General features: G+C 39.5%; 1 protein-coding gene, 1 long non-coding RNA gene and 1 other non-coding gene across 4 annotated transcripts in view; 1 reads left to right on the forward strand and 2 right to left on the reverse strand.

Annotated features, from left to right (window-relative positions):
* Nucleotides 1–1,352: 1,352 nt before the first annotated feature.
* Nucleotides 1,353–25,658, reverse strand: LOC141551723 (uncharacterized). Its single transcript, XR_012484942.1, has 2 exons — nt 25,377–25,658; nt 1,353–1,708 (listed from the first exon to the last, which is right to left on the reverse strand). It is a non-coding gene; the product is annotated as an uncharacterized LOC141551723 (long non-coding RNA).
* On the reverse strand, nt 14,633–14,740 carry LOC141552282 (U6 spliceosomal RNA). The gene has a single exon (XR_012485089.1). It is a non-coding gene; the product is annotated as a U6 spliceosomal RNA (small nuclear RNA).
* NUP210 (nucleoporin 210) overlaps nt 23,814–26,982 on the forward strand; it is a 151,600-nt gene continuing 148,431 nt past the window's right edge. The window contains exon 1 of one of the 2 annotated variants that reach the window (XM_074283676.1): nt 23,814–23,938. In XM_074283676.1, coding sequence (XP_074139777.1) covers nt 23,829–23,938 — 110 coding nt within the window. In that variant the 5' untranslated portion in view covers nt 23,814–23,828. Of the gene's footprint in view, nt 23,939–24,828; nt 25,233–26,982 lie in introns of those variants that run through there. The other variant, XM_074283675.1, reaches the window with a different exon arrangement.

Consider the following 26,982-nt stretch of genomic DNA (forward strand, 5'->3'; position numbering starts at 1 on the left):
ACTTTCACATACATATTTTCAGATCTTGCCTTTCTCTTAAGGTTATTGTAATTTCCTGATTTATAACTAAAGGAGCAGAGTACTAGGACAGGAATTAAAATCCCAATCCCAACTTCCAGTCCAGGATCTTCTAGCACACTAAAATAAAAAAACTTTTTGCTTTAGCTGCCTCCTATTTGGATATTTAGAGGGAAGAACAAAGCTAGCTCAGCTGTGAAAGGGCATTCCATATCAGGAGTTCTAATGCTGAGTGAGTTCTCTCTTTTAGAAAGACATCAGCATGAAGAAGAAAAAAAATGTTAACTTGAATTTCAGGTCAGAAAACATTTCCTTGATGAGTGTTTGTTTGAATGACTGATAAGGTAAATTCTATGACTACTAAACTGTGTTAGCTTAGAGCATACTTAAAAGGGGCAGGGGAAAGGTTTCACCCTTAAGACATGGCACAAAATTTCCCTTTTCAATATTAGCTACCCAGTGTATTATTTTCCCCCTTATAGTTAACAATTTTGAACCATTTGTCGTGCCTGTTCTTTCAAGAATTCCATAGTGGAGGTCTTATATATTCTCATTCATTAGAGGACAGTATGATATAGGCTCCCCCTGCCAAAAAAAGAAGTCAGTAACTTGCGACCAAAAAAATCATAAATTTAAATCCTGGTTCTCAGAAATACTTGTCATGTGACCCTGAACTAAAAGTCAGAACAGTACAGCAGAATCAATGGAGTTGGTTCATATTTCAATCTGACAATACTACCTAATAGTAGTGAATACTGGAAACTACAAAGGTAACTGATTTTCTATGGTTACACAGATAATATACGTCAAAGGTAGGACTTGACCCAGTGAAAATCATTTAATCCTTCTGGTCTTTTGTTTCCTCATCTGTTAAATGAGAAAAAATGTACTAGATGTCTTTCTAGATCCCTTCCAAATCCAAATCCAGGATCCAATGAAAGATTACTTCTATGTGTTTCAGTTTTCTCCTTTGTAACAATAGCTATGATATCTATCAAAAATGGTTGATGTGTGAGAAACAAGTGAGATAAAGGGTGTAACAATCTTAAAATGCCACAAAAATCTATTTCTAAGTCTTCTAAAGATGAGAATATTGAGGCCTAGATACTGGAAGTATTTTGCTTTGCTTCTTAGAGGTTCACAATTATCTCTTATTTATTATTATTATTATTATAGCTTTTTATTGATAAAACATATGCATGGGTAATTTTTCAACACTGATCCTTGCAAACGTTTCTATTCCAACTTTTCCTCTCCTTTCCTCCACCCTCTCTCCTAGATGGCAGGCAGTCCCATACATGTTGAACATTTTAAAGTACATGTCAAATACAATATATGTATACATATTTATATAGTTCTTTTGTTGCACAAGAAAAATAGGATTTAGAAAGAAGGTAAAAATAACCTGGGAAGAAAAACAAAAATGCAAACAAAGAACAACAGAAAGTGTGCAAATGCTATGTTGTAGTCCACACTTATTTCCCAGTGTTCTTTAGTTGGGTGTAGCTAGTTCTGTTCATCACTGATTAATTGGAGCTGAATTGGATCCTCTCATTGCCAAAAATAGCCACTTCCATCAGCATTTATCCTCTTATAGTATTGTTGTTGAAGTGTATAATGATCTCCTGGTTCTGCTCTCTTTACTTAGCATAAGTTCATGTAATTCTCTTCAAACTTCTCTGTATTCATCCTGCTGATCATTTAAATAATTATAATTATTTTTAATTTTTTATTACAGCTTTTTATTTAAAAGATATGTGCATAGATATGGATCCACACTTAACACCATATACCAAGATAAGATCAAAATGGGTCCATGATTTAGGCATAAAGAGTGAGATAATAAATAGATTAGAGGAACAGAAAATAGTCTACCTCTCAGACTTGTGGAGGAGGAAGGAATTTATGACCAGAGGAGAACTAGAGATCATTATTGATCACAAAAGAGAAGATTTTAATTAAATCAAACTAAAAAGTTTCTGTACATAATACTAATGCAAACAAGATTAGAAGGGAAGTAACAAATTGGGAAAATATTTTTAAAAGCAAAGGTTCTGACAAAGGTCTCATTTCCAAAATATATAGAGAACTGACCCTAATTTATAAGAAACCGAACCATTCTCCAATTGATAAATGGTCAAAGGATATGAACAGACAATTCTCAGATGAAGAAATTGAAACTATATCCACTCATATGAAAGAGTGTTCCAAATCACTGTTGATCAGAGAAATGCAAATTAAGACCACTCTGAGATACCACTACACACCTGTCAGATTGGCTAAGATGACAGGAACAAATAATGATGAATGTTGGAGGGGATGTGGGAAAAATGGGACACTGATGCATTGTTGGTGGAGTTGTGAAAGAATCCAGCCATTCTGGAGAGCAATCTGGAATTATGCCCAAAAAGTTATCAAACTGTGCATATTCTTTGACCCAGCAGCGCTACTACTGGGCTTATATCCCAAAGAAATACTAAAGAGCGGAAAGAGACATATATGTGCCAAAATGTTTGTGGCAGCTCTTTTTGTTGTAGCTAGAAACTGGAAGATGAATGGATGTCCATCAATTGGAGAATGGTTGGGTAAATTGTGGTATATGAAGGTTATGGAATATTATTGCTCTGTAAGAAATGACCAGCAGGAGGAATACAGAGAGGCCTGGAGAGACTTAAATCAACTGTTGCTGAGTGAAATGAGCAGAACCAGAAGATCGCTATACACTTCAACAACAATACTGTATGAGGATATATTCTGATGGAAGTGGAAATCTTCAACATAAAGAAGAGCCAACTCACTTCCAGTTGATCAATGATGGACAGAAACAACTACACCCAGAGAAGGTACACTGGGAAGTGAATGTAAATTGTTAGCACTACTGTCTATCTGCCCAGGTTACATGTACCTTCGGAATCTAATGCTTATTGTGCAACAAGAAAATGGTATTTACACACATGTATTGTATCTAGGTTATATTGTAACACATGTAAAATGTATGGGATTACCTGTCATCGGGGGGAGGGAGTAGAGGGAGGGGGACATAATTTAGAAAAATGAATACAAGGGATAATATTATAAAAATATATATAATAAATAAAAAATGTTATTTATAAAAAAATAAAATAAAAGATATGTGCATAATTTTTTAGCATTGACAATTGCAAACTGTCTGTTCCAACTTTTTCCCTCTTTACCCCCACTCCCTCCCCTGGATGGCAGGTAGACCAATATATGTTATGTCAAAATATATGTTAAACACTATACACACACACACACACACACACCTATCCATAGTTATTTTGCTGCACAAGAAAAATCGGACTTAGAAATAAGGTAAAAATAACCTGAGAAGGAAATCAAAAATCCAAGCGGATAAAAACAGGAATGGAAATGCTATATTGTGGTTCACACTCATTTCCCAGAGTTCTTTCACTGGGTGTAGCTGGTTCTTTTCATTATTGAACAAATAGAACTGATTTGATTCATCTCAGCATCAGTTCATGTAAGTCTCTCCAGGTCTTTCTGAAATCATCCTATCGGTCATTTCTTACAGAACAATAATATTCCATAACATTCATTCAGCCATTCTCCAATTGAGGGGCATATATTAATTTTCCAGTTTCTTGCCACTACGAAAACAGCTGCCACAAACATTTTTTCCACATGTGGGTCTCTTTCCCTTCTTTAATATCTCTTTGGGATATAGGCCCTGTAGTTCAGGGGTCAAACTATTGGATCAAAGGGTATGCACAGTTTGATAACTTTTTGGGCATAGTTCCAAATTGCTCTCCAGAAGGGTTGGATCCATTCACAACTCCACTAACAATGTATCAGTGTCCCAGTTTTCCCACATCCCCTCTAACATTCGTCATTATTTTTTCCTGTCATCTTAGCCAATCTGACAGGTGGGTTCACAATTATCTCTTAGAATGTCTATCTAGAATGAGAAGATTGTCTACGGCTATCTATATCAAGTCCTGAAGTTTTGTAAAATTATTTTAACTTATCTTGAGTTATTCCTTTCTACAAATTACAAGAGCACTGGAACCTACTATTCATTGCAGATTTAGAGCTAGAAGGAATCAGAGATCATCTACTTTATTATGCTCATTTAATAGATGAGTAAACGGAGGCATTTTTATAATTAACATTTCATTCTCATCTTTTTTAAACAGAGTTCAAATATAAACCATCCTAGAACAAAATGTTATTGTGTTATGCATCTTTTAAATATAATGTTCTGGGGACTATTAAACAGGTAGATAAAATTTTTGTAATTCAATAAAAGTATTAGAATACAAGCTCATTTTATGTAGCTTATTAAAAATGTCTTTATATCATCTCCAGTAATAGATAAGATGAGAAATATAATTGATATTTTTTTCTGCTTAGTGTTTGTATTTTGAAAGTTTTTCATTCCACTTTGCTTAGAGATTATGAGTACTAAGTTCAGAAATATCAATGAAAAATGTTTTTCTTATAAGACATATTAATATTTCTAGGACAAATACACTGACAGAAAAGATGATCGATTGGATATGCAACTTAAATTAGGAAATCAATAACTGAACTCAGTGACTATAATAGAGGAAAATTTAAGAACTAGAGAAAATATATATTAGGAAACAAAAATACTACTTAACTAATGATCAAAACTAAAAGCTGGTTCTTTGAAAAGATCAAAAAACTTTTAACTAACCTGATTTTTAAAAGGAAGAAAATAAAAATTAATTATACAAAATCACAACACTAATCACAACAATAAATAATTGTCAGAACCTACCATACAGTTAAATGCCAACAAAATAGATACATTAAAATAAACAGATTACCTTCAGAAATCCAAAATAACCAGATTCTCAGAAAAAGAAGAGAGATCTTTAACAATCCAATTTTTGAAAAGGAAACTGAACTATCTGTGAAGGAACTACCAAAGAGTGTAAGAAAAAAATTATAATCCAAATGGATTTACAGAATTCTGTTAACTTTTAAAGAAAGTTAATATTTACACTATAGTTATTTTCAAAATTTTCAAAAATTGAGAACAGAAACACTGTACCAAGCTCCTGTTATGACATATCCTGATGCCAAACCAAAAAGTGAATGATAAAGAGAAAAATTGACCTATATCATTAATGAATAGTAATTCAAATTTTTAAGTAAATCCTATCAGCAGACTGCAGAAATGTTTCCAAAAATTATTGTGATCAAAATGGGCTTATTCCAGGGATTCAAGAATGGTTTAATATTGGGAAAACAATTCAGATAATAAATAGTAAAGCAGAAACATCTAAAATCATGTGACTATTATCAATAGATGAGAAAAATTCTTTGACAAAGTACATTTATTAATGCTAAAACCAAACCAAACCAAAACAAAGCAACAACAACAATTCAAATGCTGTAGGTATAGAAGGTCATTGTTTTTAATATGGTTTTTAAAAAGTATATATCTAAGGGGCAGCTAGGTGATGTAGTAGATAGAGCATCAGCCTTGAACTCAGGAGAACCTGAGTTCAAAATCTGACCTCAGACACACTTCCTAGCTGTGTGACTTTGGGCAATTCACTTAACCCCAATTGCCTCAGGGGAAAAAAGTATATATCTAAAATACAAAATTAAGATTATAAACAATAAGGATATAGTGAAAGCTGTCCCAATAAATATGAGTCAAGCAAGGATGCTTTTTTTCCAATTGTTATTTAGCAATTCTAGAAAAGCTACCAATAGCAATAGGGAATGAGAAATAAATTAAAAATAGAAAGGTAAAGTCCAGACAAAATGATAACTATTTTTGATGAAATGATGGCTTATGTAGGGAAATCTTAGAGAATTAGAAGAGAAAATAATTCTGATATTAATGTCTCTAAAGGAGTAGGACACAAAAATCCTCAAAAATCAATAGCAATTACAAAATCTAGAAGACAATGAAAAAGAAAAGTGACACTGAAAACAGCTTAAAAATAAAATAAAAAAATCTGGGAATCAATCTGCAAATTCATACTCAAGATCTTTATAAATAAAAATATAAAATGCTAGTTATAAAGCACTTAAATAATTGGAACTCATTTAATGCTCACAGCTGGATTTCACTAATATAAATAAAATGCTACCAAAATTCAATTACAGATTTAGTATTAATGAGGGAAAGGAAAGGGGAAACCCCATTTCTCAGCACATAGATAGTAAAATAATCCCATGAGGCACAGTGTCCCCTGTAAATGAATTTACAGGTCCAAAAACCTAGATTGATAAATAAAAGGTTTATTGTAGAAATTTGGAAGTAAAGTTCAGTTAGAAAGACGCCAGGGCCAAAGGTGGCTGCTGGGTGGGCAGGAACCCTTACATGGCTGGAAGGATACCATGTGTTGGCTGGGAGGGCTCCTGCAAAGAGAGCTCTCTGGCTCATTTCTTTTATACCTAGAAAATGATGGGCAGTACCCCCCAAGTTCTTGGCGGGCTTTTCAGTTAGCTCAGATCAGGTGAGGGCTGGGGGAAGCTGAGCTGATAGTGGGGCTGGGCCCAGATATTCAAAGGGTGCCTTTGACCAGGATTTGTGAATCAAGGTTAGCCATGGGGGTTGGGCAGTCAGAGAGGAATCTTAAAGGGACCTCAACCCCCATCAGTTCCCCCCTTAAACAGTTGAGACTTAAATTCATTTAAGAAAAAAGAAAATTTGGGGCAGTGCCCTTTATTTAAGGCAAGGTTGAAGATTTTCTCCAAAGATCTTCAGAGTAGCGGGGTCCCCTCTCTTGTTCCCCCCTCAAACCATCACCTCCAGATGCATGTGGGAAAAGGCGCATTTATCTCCTCTTAACTGCTTCAAGATGACAAGGGTCATAGAGATTTGGGGTTTTAGGCCAGGAGGTGAAGCGTGAGGTATGGGGGATGGCAGCAGGGCATCAAGGGGGTGTCCTGGTCAGTTGTCCCCAGTCAATGTTCTCCAAGCTGAAGGGCAGCTGAGAATCCAAAGTGTGAAGCCTAGAGAAAACAGATCTCGGGAACAGATTAAAGGTGGGGTGTCATCCAGGGTGGAGATGGTGACATTCAGGAGAATGGGGCCTTTAGCAAGAAATGCATCAGGTCCCTTCTGTGGGCTGCTTGTCTGATGGCCCATCTAATTATCAAAGAGAAATAGGAGAAAATGCTGAGAAAAGATTATTTGTAGCCTAGCTCTTTCACCCTTAATTTCCAGGAAAGCTAATTTCTCCTGGGATTGGGATTAAAGGGTGTGGATTTAGAAGTCCACAAGGCAAGAGGCCTTGATATCTAGTAGATTTAATGAACCACTGCTCTTTTGTAAGGCAGGGTCTAGAGAGGGGTATGTATCCCCAGTTGTCAGAGCTGCAGATCAAGATAAGAATGCGATTTAAGCTCTTGGAAATGTTGGAAAAACTGTGCTGTTTTTCTTGAAGAGAGTTGGTTATTCAATAAGCAAAGATCCTGAATTTTTTTCCTTCCTAGTTTCCCCACTCTTTATGGGAGAGGGGTGAAAGGAGTCAAGGTGCACAGTATCAGCATAGCCTACCCAGCTTACCTGGCCCCTGAGGTGTTCAGGCTGTCCTGAGATAAAAGGGAAACAGGGCCAGACCTCAAATTCCTACCAGGGAGCAGGACACTGGGGGCCAGGTGAACACTTGTAGTGTTTGCTGTGGTGGTGAGAAGGCAGTTCCTCCTGCTTGAATTCAGGGCAGAGACTGGGGTCTTCTAAGACTTAAGTCTAGAAGAGATTTTCATTAAAAGAGCATCTCTGCTTCTGAATGTCTGGAGACAGGAGTTGCCCTGAGAAGAGAACTGAGAGTCTTAGATTAGCGAGATAAAGGGAAACCAACAGGTGTTAGAAATCAGTTTTGGTCTTACAGATCTCTATTAGTTGTCCAGTAGCAGACAGATGACCAGGCTAAATACTTATTTGCCCAAGCATTTAGGACAATGATTACATATAATCAGGCTAGAAACAACAAGGTATGACATAATTGAATTGCATTAACAATTTCTATTGACTATTGCTCTGATCTTAAAATCAGTTACATGAGGAAAAAAATTCAAGAACATTAACAAATATTTATCATAACCTTATATTGATAACAGTAAGGAATTTGTCCCCATAGGTTCATATCCAAGTAGATGATATTCATACAAATTATTCATATAAATCAGTTTGTTTTTAAAATACCCAATGCAAATACAATCATATACAGAATGTCTAATTCCACATAAGAGAATTCAAGAAGTTAGCAGTTAAACTTTTAGAAATAAATCCTACTGAAGTATGGATGGCATTCACAGAAGCCCAGACTAAGTTTGAATATTGCTCTTTCCCAACCTTTTGGCTTCAAAGGACTCAGAAGCTTTGCTGGGTGTGTCCTAACAGCAGGGAGGCCCCTGTCAAGGTGGGTGGAGATAGTTAATCTGTTAAGTGGAATTTATTGAGAGGCAGTAACGGGACCCCAACTCTACAGCCTTCATTCCCTTTAGGCGTCCCTAAGAGAGAGAGAGAGACAACAAAAACTTTTAATTTTGCCAGAGCTGTGCTATGATGTCTCAATGAGCAATGCTTGGCTTGAGCATAGAGCTCCAGACAGCGTCAATCAAGTCCTGGGAAATTGAGCTGTCCCACCTCGATGATAGAGTGGGGGTGGTGGGGTGTTACCTCACGAACTGGAAGACTGAAATAGAGGCAAGAGCAATATTGGAGTAGGTCTCTAGAGAGATGACATAGTCAGTGGAGACAGCATCTTGATAAGGCATTCCCATAGCTTGGGATGGGAGAGGCATTCTGCTATTCTGAAACATAAGATCATATCAAGTATTCTGATAAAGAGGCAGGGGGAGGTTTTGCAAAACTAAGAGGCAGGGAAACTGAGGCAGGACTGAGTCAGGATAATTAGGGAAATTGAGTCAGGACAATAAAACAAATAAACCAGACCAAAACTAGAAAATGCAAGGACTTGTGGCAAGGACCAGTTTCTCCCCGATAATCCCAGAATTATTAGCATAGAACAGCACTCCTTATTCAGAGACACATGCCTCCCTGTTTGAATCTCTGCAGTTGGGGGCATTTCAGCCAGAGATGGACAGTCTTTAGGTCTGTGGTCATTCGTGCATTTAACTCAACCTCTGCTGTGTAGCAGTGCTCAAGGTGGTCCTGCTGCCCTGATAAGGCACCCCAAGTCAGGGGCTCCAAGAGAGAGACAAAAATTGGAGTTTGAGAACTTCTCTCTCTCTCTCTCTCTCTCTCTCTCTCTCTCTCTCTCTCGTCTCTCTTCTCTTCTTTCTATTGGGAGAGGACAGATTTTTGAGTAAATTATGCAATTAGACCAAGACAGGCCACCCCCAAACCATTATAGTTCTGATATAGAAATGCTGAAATAATTAAAGAACTGGGGTAACAGGGGTGGAGAAACAGATCAGAGACACTGCCAGTCCTTGGACAGATGTCTGATTTTTGGTTGTTTCTAAAGAATAATCCCAAAAGACTGAAAAGGGATTAAAAAGTTAAAACATAACTCGAGCAAATCATAGTCTAGTAAATTTTAGGCAAAGAGTAAAATAGTTTCCAATTCGGGCCCGAACTGAAATAAAGACATCAGTTTTTCCCAATTTCCTGACCCAGTTGAAATGTTTCCTTCTGCCCCGGTTTACAGAAATTATCAGATCTATACATAACAGACTAGTAAATTTCCTGAAATAGCAATAGTCAAACAGTTTTATACAGCAATAAAAGTTTTTCTCATACAGAACAATAGTCAAACAGTTTAGCAAGTCCCCCAGTTTTAAAGAGCGGGGCCCATCTCAAAACCTTCTCTGTGGAAGAAAAATCCCACATGACCCCCTTCCTACTCTCTTAGAAGAGGCAGAGGGAGGGGAAGGCAGCTAGCATTTACCTCAGGCTACAAGTACTTAATGCAGAGAATAGTGATTCAAGTCCTACCCCCACCCATCTTCTAGTGATTAGGGTGTGGGGGCGTTTGGAGCATTTAGAAAAGTCAGACCCTAATTGGAGATATGCTACTCCTGAAAAGAAAGTTGGAGGTTGGGCGAGTAGAGAGAGATTGGAACTCTACATAGAATTCAGGTGTTAATTTAGCCATTCTCTAAAAGGCAGCTTGAGGGAGAGTCTATTCTTATTCTATATCCCTGGCTTCCTGGACTGAAGCCAGAGAGGTTGAGTCAAGAAAGACAGTTTAAGGAAACTGAGGCAGTAAAAGAGAACTGTCAGAACAGAGAAAGATTCTAGAGGTGCCAAATTAAAAGTAGTTAAGGAGTGCTTTTTTAAATAGTTTCAATTTCTTAATTCTCCTCCTGTTGCAGTCAGGATGAGGGAAAGATAAAAGAAATTATTTTCACTCAACTTAACAATTAATTTGCCTGGATTCGTAATTTGTTCCCCGGCCAAAATTACAAAGATCTCCTTTCTGAAATGACAGTGTGGTCAAAGATGCACTTCAGAAAAGAAGTCCTTAATTATTGGCATATGGGGCAAAGGATGCTGATAGAAATAGAGAGTGTGCTAGGAGCTCCTGAGACAGAGAAAGCTTGAGCATTTTAAATTCTCTGTCTAGGCTTTAGAAAGCAGGTAAGTATGACCTGAGTCTTAGAAAAGCCTATATCCCGCCTAGAGACATGTTCTAATGCAGGATGACTAAATCAGGAAACCGAGTCCCGTTTTAAAAGGTATGGGACAAGCTAGTTCTCTAAGAGCGCTGGAAGCCTTTAAGAGCCAGGTAAAAGCTATGGGAAGGGCGTTCAGAGTTGCAGCAAAGTACCTTTTAAAAGTGAATAGGAGACTTTTCTTGAGATCTTGAAAAGAGTCCCCAAATCTCCCCACTGTACCCCAAGAAGGGGACAGGATGGGAGCATTTAAATAGCAGGTTAAGCCACATGGGAGAGGTTGGAAAAGAGAGGATGGGGGAAGGGAGAGATGTTATCTTATCCAGTGCTTCTCCAGTGTCGAAGGTGAAGGCTCACGCAGTTGGGTAGAGACACATCTCCAAGTTTGCCCTGATCCATTGACCGTCTCCTCGTGGCTACAGCTTGACCACTACGGTGGAGTGCGAGAGGGGCTCAAACACAGATATCTCCCCCAGAAGAGATCAAGGAGACTGATGGCCTGGGACCAGAAAGAGTTGGTCACATGGTGGGGAGAAGGGGTGAAGAGACACTCTCCCTTCGGAGTTGTGGCCTGAGAGCAGGCTTTTCTGTTGAGATAAAGGGATTAGAAATGCCTTGGAAAAGAAGGTTTTTTGTCTCTAGAGACAGAGTTAGACAAAAGGAGGGCTTTTTTCCTGAAAAGCAAGTAATCTCCACAGGAGACTTTGCTCACACCCCAAACCTGGTCTGGGTGCCCTATGTTTTAGAGATAGAGTGAGACGAGAGTAGGAACACAGATATTCTTCCCAGAAGCTGCTCGAACTGCTAAGGACGAAAATTAGTTCTGAGAGACCTGAAAAGGTTAAGGTTAGTTTTTGGGGTAACAATTTTTGGGATCCCCATGAGGGCCACCAACTAATGAGGGAAAGTAAAGGGGGAACCCCATTTCTCAGCGCATAGATAGTAAGATAATGCCATGAGGCACAGTGTCCCCTGTAAATGAATTTACAGCCTGAAAACCTAGATTGATAAATAAAAGGTTTATTGTAGAAATTTGGAAGTAAAGCTCAGTTAGAAAGAGGCCAGGGCCAAAGGTGGCTGCTGGGCGGGCAGGGACTCTTACATGGCTGGAAGGACACCATGTGTTGGCTGGGAGGGCTCCTGCAAAGAGAGGGCTCCGGCTCATTTCTTTTATACCTAAAAGGAGATGGGCAGTACCCCCCAAGTTCTTGGCGGGCTTTTCAGTTAGCTCAGATCAGGTGAGGGCTGGGGGAAGCTGAGCAGATAGTGGGGCTGGGCCCAGATATTCAAAGGGTGCCTTTGACCAGGATTTGTGAATCAAGGTCAGCCATGGGGGTTGGGCAATCAGAGAGGAATCTTAAAGGGACCTCAACCCCCATCAGTATTATACCAATCAAACTATTTTGAGGGATTGTTGGTAGACCTAGACAAAATAATAACAAAATTCATTTAGAGCAATAATCTCAAGGGAAATAATGGGGGGAGAGGGAAGGTAGAAATGTAAGGGCAAAAGCACTTCTAGGCATCAAATTATATGATAAAAGAGTAATCATCAAATTATTTGGCACTAGTTAAAAATTAGAAAAGTAGATCAATGGAACAGATTAGATAAGGAAGAATTAGAAACAACTAAATGCAATAATCCAGTGTTCAATAAAGCCAGACATAAAAATAACTAGGGTAAAAATTCTCTAAATGTCAGGAATTATTGGGGAAATTGTAAAGTAGATTGGAAGAAATTAGATTCAGACCAACATTTTATGACATATACATCTTAAGTCAAAATAGCTATGGGGCCCTAAATATTAAAGGTCATGACTTTTAAAAAAAATTAGATGAGAACCAGTTTAAGTGCTTTTCACAGTTATAGCTAGGAAGAGAATTTTTAATCAAAGAAAGGTTAGAGGCATTCACAAACAAAAAAAATTGATAATTGTGACTACGTGAAGATGAAAAGACCAAAGATCATTTTTGTATGCATGTGGTCAAAAGATATGAACAGTTATTCAAAAAATTGTTAAGAACCATATTAAAGACTTCTAAATCATTAATAAGAGAAATGGAAATCAAAATAATTCTGAGGTTTTATTTCACTCTTAGAAATTTGGCAGAAATGAGAAAAGATAAGAATAGTTAAGAGTGGAGAGCTTTTGGAAAGCTAGGGACACTAGTGTTAGTGGAATTACTGGTCCAACTGTTGAGGGTGGGAAGAGGACTCCAAAAGTTTGAGGTCGTAGACTGGTGTCCTGAGGTGTCTCAAAAGAATTTGCAGGCTTGAATCCATCTCCTTAGCCTAGGGGAAAAGTTTATTGTAATTGTAATGCTACTATAAGTGGACTGATAGAAGCAAGGAGACACATTTTATCTAGTTTTCTATCATTGACATCCTAATTCTATGGCTCTGAAGTGGCTCAGGAATTAGGTTTTCACTGAAAAGATTATCACTATTGTCTCAGGAGTTTGGTTATAATGATAGCTAGCATTTATATAGAACTTAATATTTATATTTTACTTTAAGATTGTCAAAGTGCTTTACAAATGTTAACTCACTTTATCCTTATAACAACTGTGGGAGCTAGATGGTATTATTCTCATTTTACAGATAAGAAAACTGAGGCAGATAGAAGAAAACTAAAGCAGGTTCACACAGCTAATAAGAGTCTGAAGCCAAATTCCTTATTCTAGGTCCAGAAATTTATTCATTATACCATATACCAGATTTCCACAGTTAATTTATAAAAATTGGCAAGCTTTTAGCCACTGAATCACTCTTGCTAATTATTAAATAGGTGCTAAATCACTAAATTTTTGCAACTTTTAAATGATGTATACAATAGTTTCTACCATTTATTTACAGTGCAAATTTTGTTTGTAAAATTGGGATGTTTGAAGATTGTTGTTTAGTCACTTTCCAATCATCTTCAACTATTCATGACCCTCTCTGGCAGTTTTCTTGGCAAAAATACTAGAATGGTTATTCCTTTCCTTCTCTGGCTCATTTTACAGATGAAGAAACTGAGCCATAGAGGGTTAAAGTGACTTGCCCAGAGTCACACAGCTACTAAGTATCTGAGTCTGGATTTTAAACCCAGGTCTTCTTGAATCCAGATCTAGCATTCTATCCAATGCATCACCTAGCTACCTCTTGTTCAAGGGATAGCACATGTATATCAGTTGACAATTATTGGTCCTGAATTTCCATCATAAACTCTTTTTCCATAAATAAATTTGCATGGCTCAATTATTTGTTCTACTATTTTTGGTTGAGTTCATATAGAGGTTGCCCTCAGAATGCCTTCTGATTTCTGCTCGGTATTTTAGTCCTTTCATAAGTGCTGCACAAAATTAAATTTCTTTTGATTATAGCAAACAAATTTAGGGGTACCACTTTTGCTTGGTGAGTGATTTTTGCTAGTTTCAAAAGCATTTCTAGATTTTTTAATGTGTTTGCAGTGTGTGTCAGAAATATCAATCTTCATCCTGTTCAATGAGAATGTGTCCATCTTTCCCTAGGTGCTTTAGAATAATGGGCTCTGTATTTCATTAACGCTATGGCTTGGGATTTTTGTTTTTGTTAGGATACTGTCTTTTGTCTTTTTCTTTATTTTCACAATACTTCATAGTTTTCAAATCATGTTCACCTATATTATAACATTTGATTGTAACACTAGCCCTTCAAGATCAGTATGGCTATCAGTGTGAGAAGAATTTTTTTTGTCTTGAAATGCAATAACATAATTTTTTAAGAAAAACAACAAAATTACCTCATGTTATGAAGTTAGAAATTATTTAGCTCAGAAATGGTAATTTGATTTTTTAAAATTTGTATGTACTAGAAAACATGTATATTATATAAAAGGAAAGCCAAAGGAATGTCCTCTTTCTTTCTATTAGAATATTTCCCAAATGTACCATAATCCATTTTATAATATATGGTAAGACAGGTGCTGTTTAGGTACTAATCTCTTTAAATACATTCTTTCATTGAGTTTTGATTTCAAGATTCCAGGAAAGTCTCTTCATGCATTTGCATGTCATCCTTGTGCAGGGGCCCTGCTAATCATCTCTGTATTGTTTCCATTTTAGTATATGTGCTGCTGAAGCCAACCCTCAGGAAAGTCTCATGACACAAACAGCTACAGTTTTTCTCCTTGACAGCTTTATGTGTGAGGTGTTTTGCTTGAAAAGCTGTGTGTATCACCTTTATCCACTGGTTCAATTTGACCTCCAGATTCAATCTTGGAGCCTTCGTTCTCTATCTTTCCTTGGAGTACATTAAACATTTTACAAATATCATAGGATCATAGTTATAGTTCTGGAAGTGATCTCAGAGGACAATTAGCTCATTTTACAGATGAGGAAAACAGAGGCCCAATTGGAATTGGCCTCCTAGTAATGCAGGTAGTATCAAAGGCAGAATTTAACTACAAGTCTTCTGACTCCAGTTTCATTGTTCTTTTCACTGTACTTTATCAAGTCCAATTGACATGATCATATCAGTGCAGAAGGATTTTTTGAGATGGAAAAGCTTTGTAGTACAGCTTGAAATGGGGCCATGTTTTTGTTCAAATTTTTTCAGTCCTACCTGACTCTTCATGACCTTTGGGGTTTTCTTGGAAAAGATACTGGAGTGGTTTGCCATTTTCTTCTCTAGTTCATTTTACAGTTGAAGAAACTGAGGCAAAGTTAAGTGTCAAGTAACTTACCCAGGGTTACACAGGGTTATAAGTGTCTGAGACAGGATTTGAATTCGGGAAGGTGAGCCTCCCTGACTCCAGCCCAGGGTTTTGTGCACTATGGCGTCAATTAGCTGTTGATATAACTTCTTGATAGCTACATCAAGTGAACAAAAAGAGGTTACCTTTGAAATCATATTCAATTTTATTACTGAAAGAGGAAAAATAAGTTTTTAAGATTAAGGTTTAATTCAAAATTAGGAAATTTTGTGAGCATTTTAGTTTTAGTCTAGAATGGGCTAATTCTGAATGGGATTAATTTTTTTTTAATAGTTATTCTAGTTGTAAAAGATTGGGAATTGATAGTGGAGTTATTGTTTTTTATTTTGTTTTGACTCTGAGATTTTATTGGTACAATGAACTTTTAAGAGTGGAAATGCCTTTCACCAATGCAGATAAGTAATTTATCTATACGTGGTAATCTTGGCCTCCTGAGGAACTCAAAGGTTAAGTGAATTACCCATGATTGCACAGATATTAAAGGTCAGACTCATGATACCTCACTGCTGATTTTTTATTCTTTATATCAGTCTCCTCAGCCAAATCAACCAGATTAAGGAGGTGAATTAAGAAACAGTCAATTTCAGATTAAAACTGGGGCACATAGAGAATTCCATAAACTTGAATTCTAAGTCGAAAGCTTTTGTTAGAAGTCAATGTGATGGGGGTTGAGGTCCCTTTATTAAGATTCCTCTCTGACTGCCCAACCCCCATGGCTGACCTTGATTCACAAATCCTGGTCAAAAGCACCCTTTTGAATATCTGGGCCCAGCTCCCACCATCAGCTCAGCTTCCCCCAGCCCCCACTGGATCTGAGCTATCTGAAAAGCCCGCCAAGAACTTGGGGGTACCACCCATCTCCTTTTAGGTATAAAAGGGCCAAACCAGAGCCCTCTCTTTGCAGGAGCCCTCCCTGCCAACACATGGTATCCTTCCAGCCATGTAAAGGTTCCTGCCTGCCCAGTGGCCACCTTTGGCCCTGACGTCTTTCTAATTGAACTTTACTTCCAAATTCCTACAATAAACCTTTTATTTATCAATCTAGGTTTTCGGGCCTGTAAATTCATTTATAGGGGACACTGTGCTTCATGGGATTATTTTACTATCTATGCGCCGGCAAACAGTGTTCCCCCTTTCCTTTCCCTCATTAAATGCAGAGATTAAAAACAAAATAAGACCAACTCAAGTCTTCACCTGCATGATAAGTAAAAATGAAAACAAAGTAAATAAATTGTAATATTCAAGAGATTTTTTGAAGCCTATAGTCTACTTCTCGTAATGATTTTTAAAATTATTAATATTTTCTTTTATTTTTCCCAGTTGCATATATTTTTAAAAAAAACTTTTAACCTTCAATTTTAAAAATTTTGATTTCCAAATTTTCTTCTTTCCTTCACTTCCCCTAAAATGTTAAGCAATTTGATATAGGTTATGTGTCATATAAAACATACATCCACAATGCAAGTTTTAAATGCATAAAGCAAAAATACATAGGACTACAAAGGAAATCAATTATATTGAAATAGTTATCAAAGTGGTTTGTTTGTTTTTTTAAAGTTAAGAGATGCCAGGATAAGATTCCCACTTCTACAACTACATTTTAAAGATGAAGAGACTAAGGCTCCAAGAGGTTGTCACAAAGATAGTTAATAGCTGAGTCAGGATTCAAGCCCAGGTTATCTGAGAAAATCCAATTCTCCGACACCATTATCTTTAATCTACATATCAATCTTTTTTTCTTTCTTTCTTTTTTTTTTTTTTCCCTGAGACTGGGGTTAAGTGACTTGCCCAGGGTCACACAGCTAGGAAGTGTTAAGTGTCTGAGACCACATTTGAACTCGGGTCCTTCTGAATTCAGGGCTGGTGCTCTATCCACTGTGCTACCTAGCTGCCCCCTGTAAAATTTTTTCAATAAAAATGATTTATAAAATTTGAAGAAAAAATAATCAAACAGATTCACAAAATTTAAGAATATTATTTTAATGGGGTAGTTAGGTGGTACAGTGTATAGAACACAAGCCCTGAAGTCAGGAAGACCTGAGTTCAAATCTAGTTTCAGACACTTAACACTTCCTAGTTATATATATATATAATTTTAATACACGTTACCTTACCAAATTCATAATTTCCAAATTACACACACACATACACACAAAGTTTTCCTGATCAGCAGGTTGATTTCAGAAAGGCCTGGAAAGACTTACATGAACTGATTTTTAAGTTAAATGAGTAGAACCAAAAAAACACTGTACACAGCAACAAATTTATTTGATGATCAATTGTGATGGACTTGGCTCTTTTTGACAATGAGGTGATTCAGGCCAATTCCAATAGTTTTGTGGAGAGAGTCATCTGCATTCAGAGAGAGGACTATGGGGATTGAATGTGGATTACAACATAGTAATTTCACCTTCTTTTTGTTATTGTTGCTTACATGTTTTTTTTTTTTCTTTCTCATTCTCCCCCCCTCCCTTTTGATCTTATTTTTCTTGTGCAGCATGATAAATATGGAAATGTGTTTAGAAGAATTAACCTATATTGGATTAGTTGCTATCTAGGACAGGGGGAAAGTGGAAAGGGAGTGAGAAAATTTTGGAACACAAGGTTTTGCAAAGGTGAATGGCATGTTATTTTGAAAAATTAAAGGCTATTATGGTTCTTTAAATAAAAAAAAAAATTGGGAAAAAATAAAATTGACAACGTGCCCTGGAGGAGAAAAAAGTTTTCCAAACATAGAGACTTAGTGGAAGAAATCAAAACCATATGGGAAACAGAATAAGATCTTCTATCATTCCTGTTCTGCCTACTACTAGAATTGTACTAGTACAATGTAAATTTTTTTCTTATTTCCAGTTCCAAACTCTCTTTCTGTACTTTTCTTTCACCTGTTGGGAAGCTAATAAGTATGATACTTATGAGTCATGCAAAATAAATTTAGCATGTTATAAGTTAAAACATATTAGCCATGTTATAAAATAAAAAGCAAGGAAAATAAAGTAAAAATACTTCAGTCTTCATGCTGAGTCCATTGATTTTACTTCTGGAAGTAGAAAGCATTTTTTCATCATGAGTCCTTTGGAATTGTGGGTAATTGTATTGATCACAGTAACTAAATCTTTCACAGTTGATCATATTATAATATTTGGTTATACTGTGTACAATGTTTTCCTACTTTTGATCACTTCATTTTGCATCAATTCATATAAGTCTTTCCAAGACTTTCTAAAACTATTCCCTTGGTCATTTTTAGCACAATAGAATTCTATCAAAATCATATTCAGTCATTCTCTAATTGATGGTCATTGAGGAGGCTCTCAGTGAACCCACAGAAAATGCACTTATATTAAATTTTTAAAAAGGAGATGAGAATAAGAACAAATATGAGGAAGAGAGTGATGATGGTAATAAGAGCAACTGGCAGTTTTAATTTATATGCATTATTTAACTTGATCCTTTTAATCACCCTATAGTAGGTAATATAACCCACTTATTACAGATAAGGAAATTGAGGCATAGAGAACTTGAAGTTTTATTAATTTGTGTTCATAAGACCACTAAATGCCAGAGGCAAGATTTATCCTCAGGTAAGTTTACTCAGTGATCTTTCCATTGGATTTTTTTGATTCCTCCAGTTTGAATGTACTGGGCTATACTATTTGACCCCCCAAAAAACTCACTATAGCTATTTGTATGTATGTCTCATACTGCTACTAAACTATGAGCTCCTGACTGCAGAGATCATGAATTTTTTCACTGTCTTATTCCTAGAAGTTAGAGAGATTATCTAACACAAAGTAGGTATTTAATAATTATTTATTGACTTGCCTTGCATATAGTAAGCACAGAATAAATGTGTTGAATTAAACTGAATTTATTTCATTTAAGCAACTCTAGAAACTGCTCAGTAGAAAAAAAAAGCACTAGGTTTGAATCTTGGCTCTGCTGCTTACCACCCAAACCTTGATATCCAAATTAAGAGTGTGTTTGGACAGGCTTTCCAATTCTTCTTACCACCCCATCACTACTCTTTTAAGCAGGATGTTGAGGGACTGGGCAGTGACAAGCTACTTTTAACTCAAACTTATGACTAGGGCTTGAAATGAAAGGAAAGTGGCTAGCAGGACTGGGCTGATCCCCTTTCTCATTTTTTGCTTCTGCCCAGCCCTGCTGTCCTTACCCCCTAGCCCATAATCTCTTAGAAATGGGGAAGAAGAATGATAACAAGGTCATTAGAGACTGGGGAAAGTGTATATGAGTCTTTTTGTCCATGAAGTTAGCAATAGGATAAAATGAAAGCCTTTTAAATGAGAAATTCAGCATTGTTCCACCTCCATCTTCCACAGCCCAAGTCCTGGTTTCAAATATAATAATGATGCCAAAAATTCATCAATCATCCACCTAAATTTCTGCTTAGTAGCATTGATTTAGGTGCTTAGCTTCTCAGTAACTTTTAAACAGAAATTTTGAAGTCAGTATCATCTTATGCTCTGGGATCCCTAAAATGTTAAGGAAACTGTTGGGCTCAAGGTCCTACATACCACAACTGATCCTTCTCTTCTAATAATAGGATAAGTTGGAGACTACAACAGAGGAAATGTATTAGCATTAAGGGAAATAAGGAAAGTAGCAGGTGGAACTTCAGCTGTGATTTGTAGGAAACCAAAAAGGCCAGGAGTCAAGAGATGAGGAGAGAATTCCAGGCATAGTTAATAGCCAATGAAAAAGTAAAGAGGCCCTTGGTAAAAAGGTGGAGCTGGGGGTGGAATAAAGTGTAAAAAAGAATGGAAAGGTAGGAAAGGCGTAAATTATGAAGGGCTTTGAGTATCAAAAAGGGAACTTTTATAATTGATCCTGGAGGTAATAGGAAACCATTTGAATTTATTGAGTTAGTGAAATGACATGATCAGATCTGTGCATTAGGAACATCTATTTAATATCCTTCATTGAATATAGAATATGTAGAATGTAGAAGCTGGGGTTCAATTAGATCTGAAAATCATCAGGCAAGAGATAAATCTATGTGAGCTGATCACCAAGTCAAATAGTGTCAAGGAAAAAGAGAAGAAATCCAAGAAGAACACTAAGTAGAAAGGCATTCATGTTTAAGGAACATGATCTGGATTAAGATCTAGTAAAGGATACTAAAAAGGAGCAGTCTGACAAGTAAGAGGAGTACCAAGAGAGAGTAGAGTCACAAAAATCTAGAGAAAGCAAAGTATCAAGGAAAAGAGAAGATTTGACAGTGTGAAAAGCTACAGAGAGAAAAAAAAAAGATAAGAACTGGGAAAAAGCCATTATTTTGTAATTCAAAGATTATTGGCAAATTTGGAGAGAGAAGTGTCAGTTAAATGTATATGATGTACATGAGTCTTCTCCCCCTCCCATATAGTTAGCTATGGACTAAAATGAAAGCCTTTCAAATGAGAAATGCAGTCCTGTTCATCTCCCTCTTTTATATTCCCAAGTCCTGATTTCAACTATAACACTAATGTCAAAAATTCATCAATTATACATCTAGGGGAAAGTAGCATTGATTTAGATGCAAGCTTAGTTTATTGGAAAGCCAAACTCCAGAGAATTAAGAATAGAGTGAGAAGAAAAGAAATGAAAACCTCAAGATGATCTTCTCAAGGAATTGAGCCACAAAAGTGAGGATTGGAACAGGTAGTAGGGATGGGTAGATAAAGTGAGGGTTTGTGGAGGATTTTTTGAGGATGGAGAAGACTTGGATATCTTTGAGGGAAGTAGGGAAGTAACCAATAGACAGGAAGAGATGAATTCTTATTGAGAAAGTAGAGATGATACAGGGGTAATCTGCAAGAGAAAATAGAATGGCCAGATTCTCTTGTGCGTGTAGAAGGGTTGGCCTTGGTAAAGAGGAAGGCTACCTCTTCACCTGATAGTGTTGAAGGAGATTATAGTAATGGAAGATAGCTGAATGATGTGAAATAAGGTCCAGGGGATTTGGAAGAAATGTATATTCTAAAAAGGTGCTGAGCATTTCTGATAAAAACAAAACAGTGAAATAGAACAAGACAATCTGAGAGCCAGAAGGGCGCTTTGAGGTTACAGAGGATGTCATAGATGTGATTTTGGCAATACCTTCTTTTTCTTTTTCCCTTAATTTCCATTTCTACCACTCTTGTTCAGGCTCTTCTATTGGAACATTTTTTCACACAACCCAAATATTTTTCTTTATGTACAGATCTAACCATGTCATTCCACTAATCAAAAATTTTGAGAAACTCATTTCCTACAGGATAAAATATAAATTCTTTAGCCGAGCACTGAAGACCTGACATAATTTGGTTCCAATTTACCTTTCTAGCCTTCTTTCAATCTATTCCTCTTCATGGTGTCCCAGAAAAATGAGACTACTTTTGACTCCTTTATATCTCTGTTCATTTATATCCATGAATTTCTATGAGTCTCCCTACCCCCATACCTGAAACATTTTCTTTGTATCTCTGCCAGTAGAAATATTGTTTTCTTGTAGCTCAGCTCCTAGAGGTCAAGGACTTTGTTTTTTACCTTTGAACCACCAGTGCCTTGCATTGTAGATGCTTCTTGCTAAACATTATGGTTAAATTTAATTGAGTCTATTCTAATTTCTTTTACAAATAAAGATACAGAGGCCCAGGATAAGATGACCTGTCCATGGAGCCAAGTCTTTATAGCATCAGAATTTGAACTAGTTAGCTGACTGTATTTAGCAGTACAGTGAGGCTGATCATTCAGTCCGAAGATCTGACTTTAAACACTGGCACTGCCATTTATTCACTACATAACTTTGGGCAAGTTTTCTTCCATTGAGCCTGTTTCCACCTGTAAAATGGGTATAATTCTGTTTATATCACCTATATCATAGGATCATTAAAGGCTGAAGTGGGATAATGCATTTAAAGTGTCTTTAAAAAAATAACTTTAAGCACAATATATAAGCAATTATTTTACAAATAAGGAATCTGAAGCCAGAAGAAACTAACTTTACCTACATGTAGTGGAAGAACAAATTACTGGAACCCAGGTTATTTTGGCCTTAAAGCTCTTCTTCTTATTTCTTGACTAGGGGTTGAATATTCTTTTACCATTCTAACACCCTTTACAAACCCTTTTTGATCATTCATAATCCTAATCTCTAACTCTAGGAGCCTATGACCTATTTAATGTTCACTAAGCTATTACTATGTCCTCTAAGACTAGGAGTATTTGTTTTAATTGGGGGATTAAAGTCTTAGAGACCCAAATCAATGAATTGATGAAGCCCCAAATCAATGGCAACAGACAATAGAGAAGATGTTTCATATACAAAGGCCTTCATCCATTACTGGATAAATTACTCTCTATGGCAGTGGTCCTCAAACTTTTAAAATAGGGGGCCAGTTCACTGTCCCTCAGACTGTGGGAAGGCCGGACTACAGTAAAAACAAAAGCTCACACTGTCTCCGCCCCTCAGCCCATTTGCCATAAGGTGGGCCTCATAAAAGTCTTCAGTGGTAGCATCTGGCCCTCGGGCCATAGTTTGAGAACCCTTGCTCTATGGTGTACCTTGCCTGGTCTGCCTTGTAGATGGTTGGTAACATAACAGAGTAACACATTGACATATGATAAGGTGAAGTCTGCAATCAGGCTTTGGAGGGAAAGGTTGGAAAATTTTTGTGCCAAAAAATTGAATTTCGTTAGGAATTGTGGGTTTCCTCCCCCAACTCTAATAGTTGCAATCTCTCCAACTGATTGAGGGCTGTTGAACCGCGTTTTGTTCATTAGTTCTTCCCCTTCTATCCTGAGTAGGGATGTGGCTGGTTGGCTCTACTTCAGAAGAACTGGAAAGGTTTGTTAGAAGTGGGAGTCAGCAGTAAGTGCAGAAACTGATGTGCTGCTTTTGTAGCACTCCACAGAACTGACCCTGATAAAATACTTAGAAGGAAAAAATGTGAGTTATATGTGGGAATTAAAAGGTATTCAATAGCTCCTAACAGCCAGGCTAATTGGTTGATGAATCAAGTAGCACCTATCTGTGAGATTTGGAGGACAGATGTTCTCAGTTTATGGAATAATATACTACTAAAGAAAAGGTACAGAGGGTAAGTTCCATGTGCAAAGTTGCATGTCTCAACTTTGATGGAAAACAAAACAAAACAAAACAAAACAAAACAAAAAAAACTTGGAGGTAGTTTGTACTGGGGTTTCTAGGCGGGAGAGTCATTTTCAGGAGGAGACTGTCTAACAGGATGAAAGCCACACTTTGTTTCCATCCTACCCACACCACAAGGGGCCCTCTATGAATGCACGTGAAAACACTCTAGTACTCAGGAAAGAACTCTGCTATTTTTCACTTTCCAATATTCATCTCCAAGAGCCCAGACCGTGGGTGCTGCCCTGATGGAGAGGTGTCTGAGAAATCGCCAGCGAGAACCACAGGGCCGCCCTTAGTGAGCCGCTCAGTTCTCCACTTCATGAATGTTAAGAGCCCGTGTTATAGTAACAGAACGTGAGCCCACCGTCTTATCCACAGTCACCCAATTCCCCAAGGGCCTTGGAATCTCTCTCCCTACGAAGACGGCGCTTAGGTAAAGCATTTTCTTATTTAGCCTAAACTGGCTGGGCCACCCTTGCCACCGAAAAGCAATGGAAGGGCAGGGTGGGTCACCAGTTTATGGTCCCAGGTCCCAAGGGCAGCTGGAATTCCAGAAAGGTGCCAGGTCCAGAGCTGCTTATCCTAAAGCTTGGCCACTGGCTTTCCTCATCGGACACAATTAATTAACTACCGCCTATTTCTCTACCCCCCATTAATACTAGTGCCCCACAAAGAAGGGGGCACTTATGTTTTTCCATATGGGGACATCGCAGCCAGGATTTCAGTTCCTACCTGTCTATTATCTCCCCGGTTGTCCCAGTCTCCTCCCCCTTTCCCACCCAAGCACAGACTTTAAATTTTCTCAGCTCTCTCCCGGGCGAGGTGGGCCTGCAGCAGCTTCCCCGTCAGCTCCCGGGGGGGGGGGGTGTCCCCCGAGAGTCCCAGAGGTACAGCCGAAGCCCGCGCTCCCTCCCCCACGGAGTCCCTGAGCACCCTCCGGTATAGCTGCTCCAGCGCGTGGCTCAGCGCCCCATTAGGCTGTTCTAGCCCTAGCGTCCGCAGGTGGCGCCTGAGCCCGGGACGAGGAGGAAGGGGGGCGAACAGTCTGTGGCTCTGGATATTGTAGCGAACAACTCCCCCTCCTCCTGCAACTTTGTATCGCTTGGGACTTCCTCCCCGTTTCCCGCGATTTCCAGTTCGCACAAACAAGGCCGGCCGGGCCTGCGACTTGCGGTGGGCCGCCCGCGCAGCCTCGGTCGCTTAGCCGGGGTCGGCCAGCCCGGACCCGGCTCCGCCTGCCTACCGGGGAAAATCCCGCGCCCGGGCCCCCTCCCCGCCCACCCCACCCCGCCCCAGCCTAGCCCAACGGCTCAGGAAGTTGCATTCAGATCTGGAGGGATGTCCCACGCCCCTCCCCCTCCACGCCTTATCACCTGCTGCCGGGGCCGCGGCAGCGCGGTCCTCCTGCTAGCTAGACTGCCGGGCGCTTTGGGGCGGGGTAGGAGGGAGCCAGCCAGCCCGCGGGAGTCCGAGAGCGAGGTGGCGAGGGAGCAAGCCCGGCACCGGCTGGGGAGCACAGGAGGGAGGATGGCAACTCGGGCCCGGGGGCCGCTCGGGAGCTGGCAGCTATCGCCGCGGCGGCTGCTGCTGCTGCTGCCGCTGCTGGCGGCGCTGGCCGGGGACGGCGCGACCGCCTCCAAGCTCAACATACCCAAAGTGCTGCTACCCTTCACCCGGGGCACCCGCATCAACTTCACCCTGGAGGCCTCGGAGGGCTGCTACCGCTGGTGAGTGAGCCAGTAAGAGCCGCCCTCCCCCCGCGGCCACCTTCTACCCTCCCCTGGGCCCAGGCGGAGGAGGGAGGCGGGAGCGAGAGCGAGCGCGCGGGCTGAAGCCGGAGACCGGGGCCGTGGGGGGGGCCGCAGCCTGACCTGCAGCCGGGAGGGGCCGAGGGCTTGCGCGAGCCCACTGAGCCCGGTCGGGTCAGGGTCAGCCCGGGCCGGCCCGTAGCAGAGGCCGGCGCGTGCTATCCCCTGCAGCTCCGGGCAGGTGCGTTTCCGCCGGCCTGCATTAAGGCCACGATTCCCTCAGGGTCAGGCAGGGAAGGCCAGGCCGGAGGGGGAGGGAGGTGAACCCTCTTGGGACCGGCGCTACCCAGCCGGCTGCACATGGCGTCGCGAGGACCGGAGAGCGGCTGCCAGACTCTGCCTGGGTCCTGGTGGGCCCCGCCCACTGGGATGCTCCCGCTCGCTCCAGCCCCCCTCCCCCATACGGGCGAGGTGGGGGCCTGGCGCTGTGTCTGGGCTCCTGGCTGCGGCGGCGGCTGTTGACTACGGGCGCGGGAGAGGGAGAAGGGGCAGAGGCAGCCCGATCTTGCTCGCCTTTCACGGCGGCTGCGTAGGTGATCTGGCCTCCTCGTGGGGCTTCTTAGCAGCCATGCGCCAGAGCCTTTCACCTCGCCATGGCCGTGGTAAAGAGGCGTGGGCCGCGCGGGTCTCAGCTGGTCCACCGAGCTGCTTTAGAGGCCAGATCTTGGTCCTGGTCAGCGAGACCTGGCATACTGAGGGCGCCCGGGGCTCCGGCCGAGGGCACGGATCTGGCCTTGTGACCTAGGCCTGCGCTGAGACAATATTCCTTCTCCTAGGGACCAGACCCTGAGTCACTGACCACTGAGGTGAATCTGACCTATGACCTGAAAGGGTCAAACACTAAAAGGTCAGCTGCTTGACCCTTTTTCTCTTGAAAGTGTCTTGAGGCAACATATTAATACCTTGGAAAAGAATAAGCATTTATTAATCACCTAGCATGTTCATGGTACTGTGCTAAGCACTTCACAAATACTTTTTTTGAAAGAGGTCCCACTTTACAACTTGGGAAACGTATTCATCCTGGGCAGGTATTCTCTTGTCAAATTAGTAATAGAGCTGGAAAAATCCAGACCTGATTCTCAAGAAAACACTCTTCTCATCACTTACCCTCTCCTTTCCTCTCTTCTCTCTCTTCTCTTTTCTCTTCTCTTCCCTCCCTCCCCCCCAAGCCAGAATGCTTTCTGTCCAAATCCTTCCTATTGGACACCATTACTCAGGTCCCAGAGACTTTGCCATTAAACTACTATTTTGTTTTGACCAATAGTCCTAGTCACTCAGCTTCCAGGGAAGTTGGAAAACTTTTAGCCAGGAGTGATTACAATGTGGTAGAAATATTAAAAAGAAAAACTGGCTCAGCCTTCAGACTTCAAATATCATGCAGACTAATCTCTTTTACTTCACAAAAGAGGAAACTGATTGAGAGGTTTCATGATTTGTTCAAGGATGTAATGAGGGAGCTGTTATTTTTAACCTATATCTTCTGACTTCCAAATCTTTCCAAATGTTCTCTTCAATAACAAAGCTGTAGAAGTGGTTCTATGTATGATTAAGGCTAAATAATTTTCAAATTCTGTTTAATTTCAAATTTAAAAGGAGATGAGAATAAGCTATTCCATCTTGGTCTTTTCCTTGTATTTTGGATCATTGTTCAACATTCCACTATGCTTTG

Source organism: Sminthopsis crassicaudata, chromosome 1 (assembly GCF_048593235.1).
Source record: "Sminthopsis crassicaudata isolate SCR6 chromosome 1, ASM4859323v1, whole genome shotgun sequence".
Taxonomy (NCBI): Eukaryota; Metazoa; Chordata; class Mammalia; order Dasyuromorphia; family Dasyuridae; genus Sminthopsis; species Sminthopsis crassicaudata.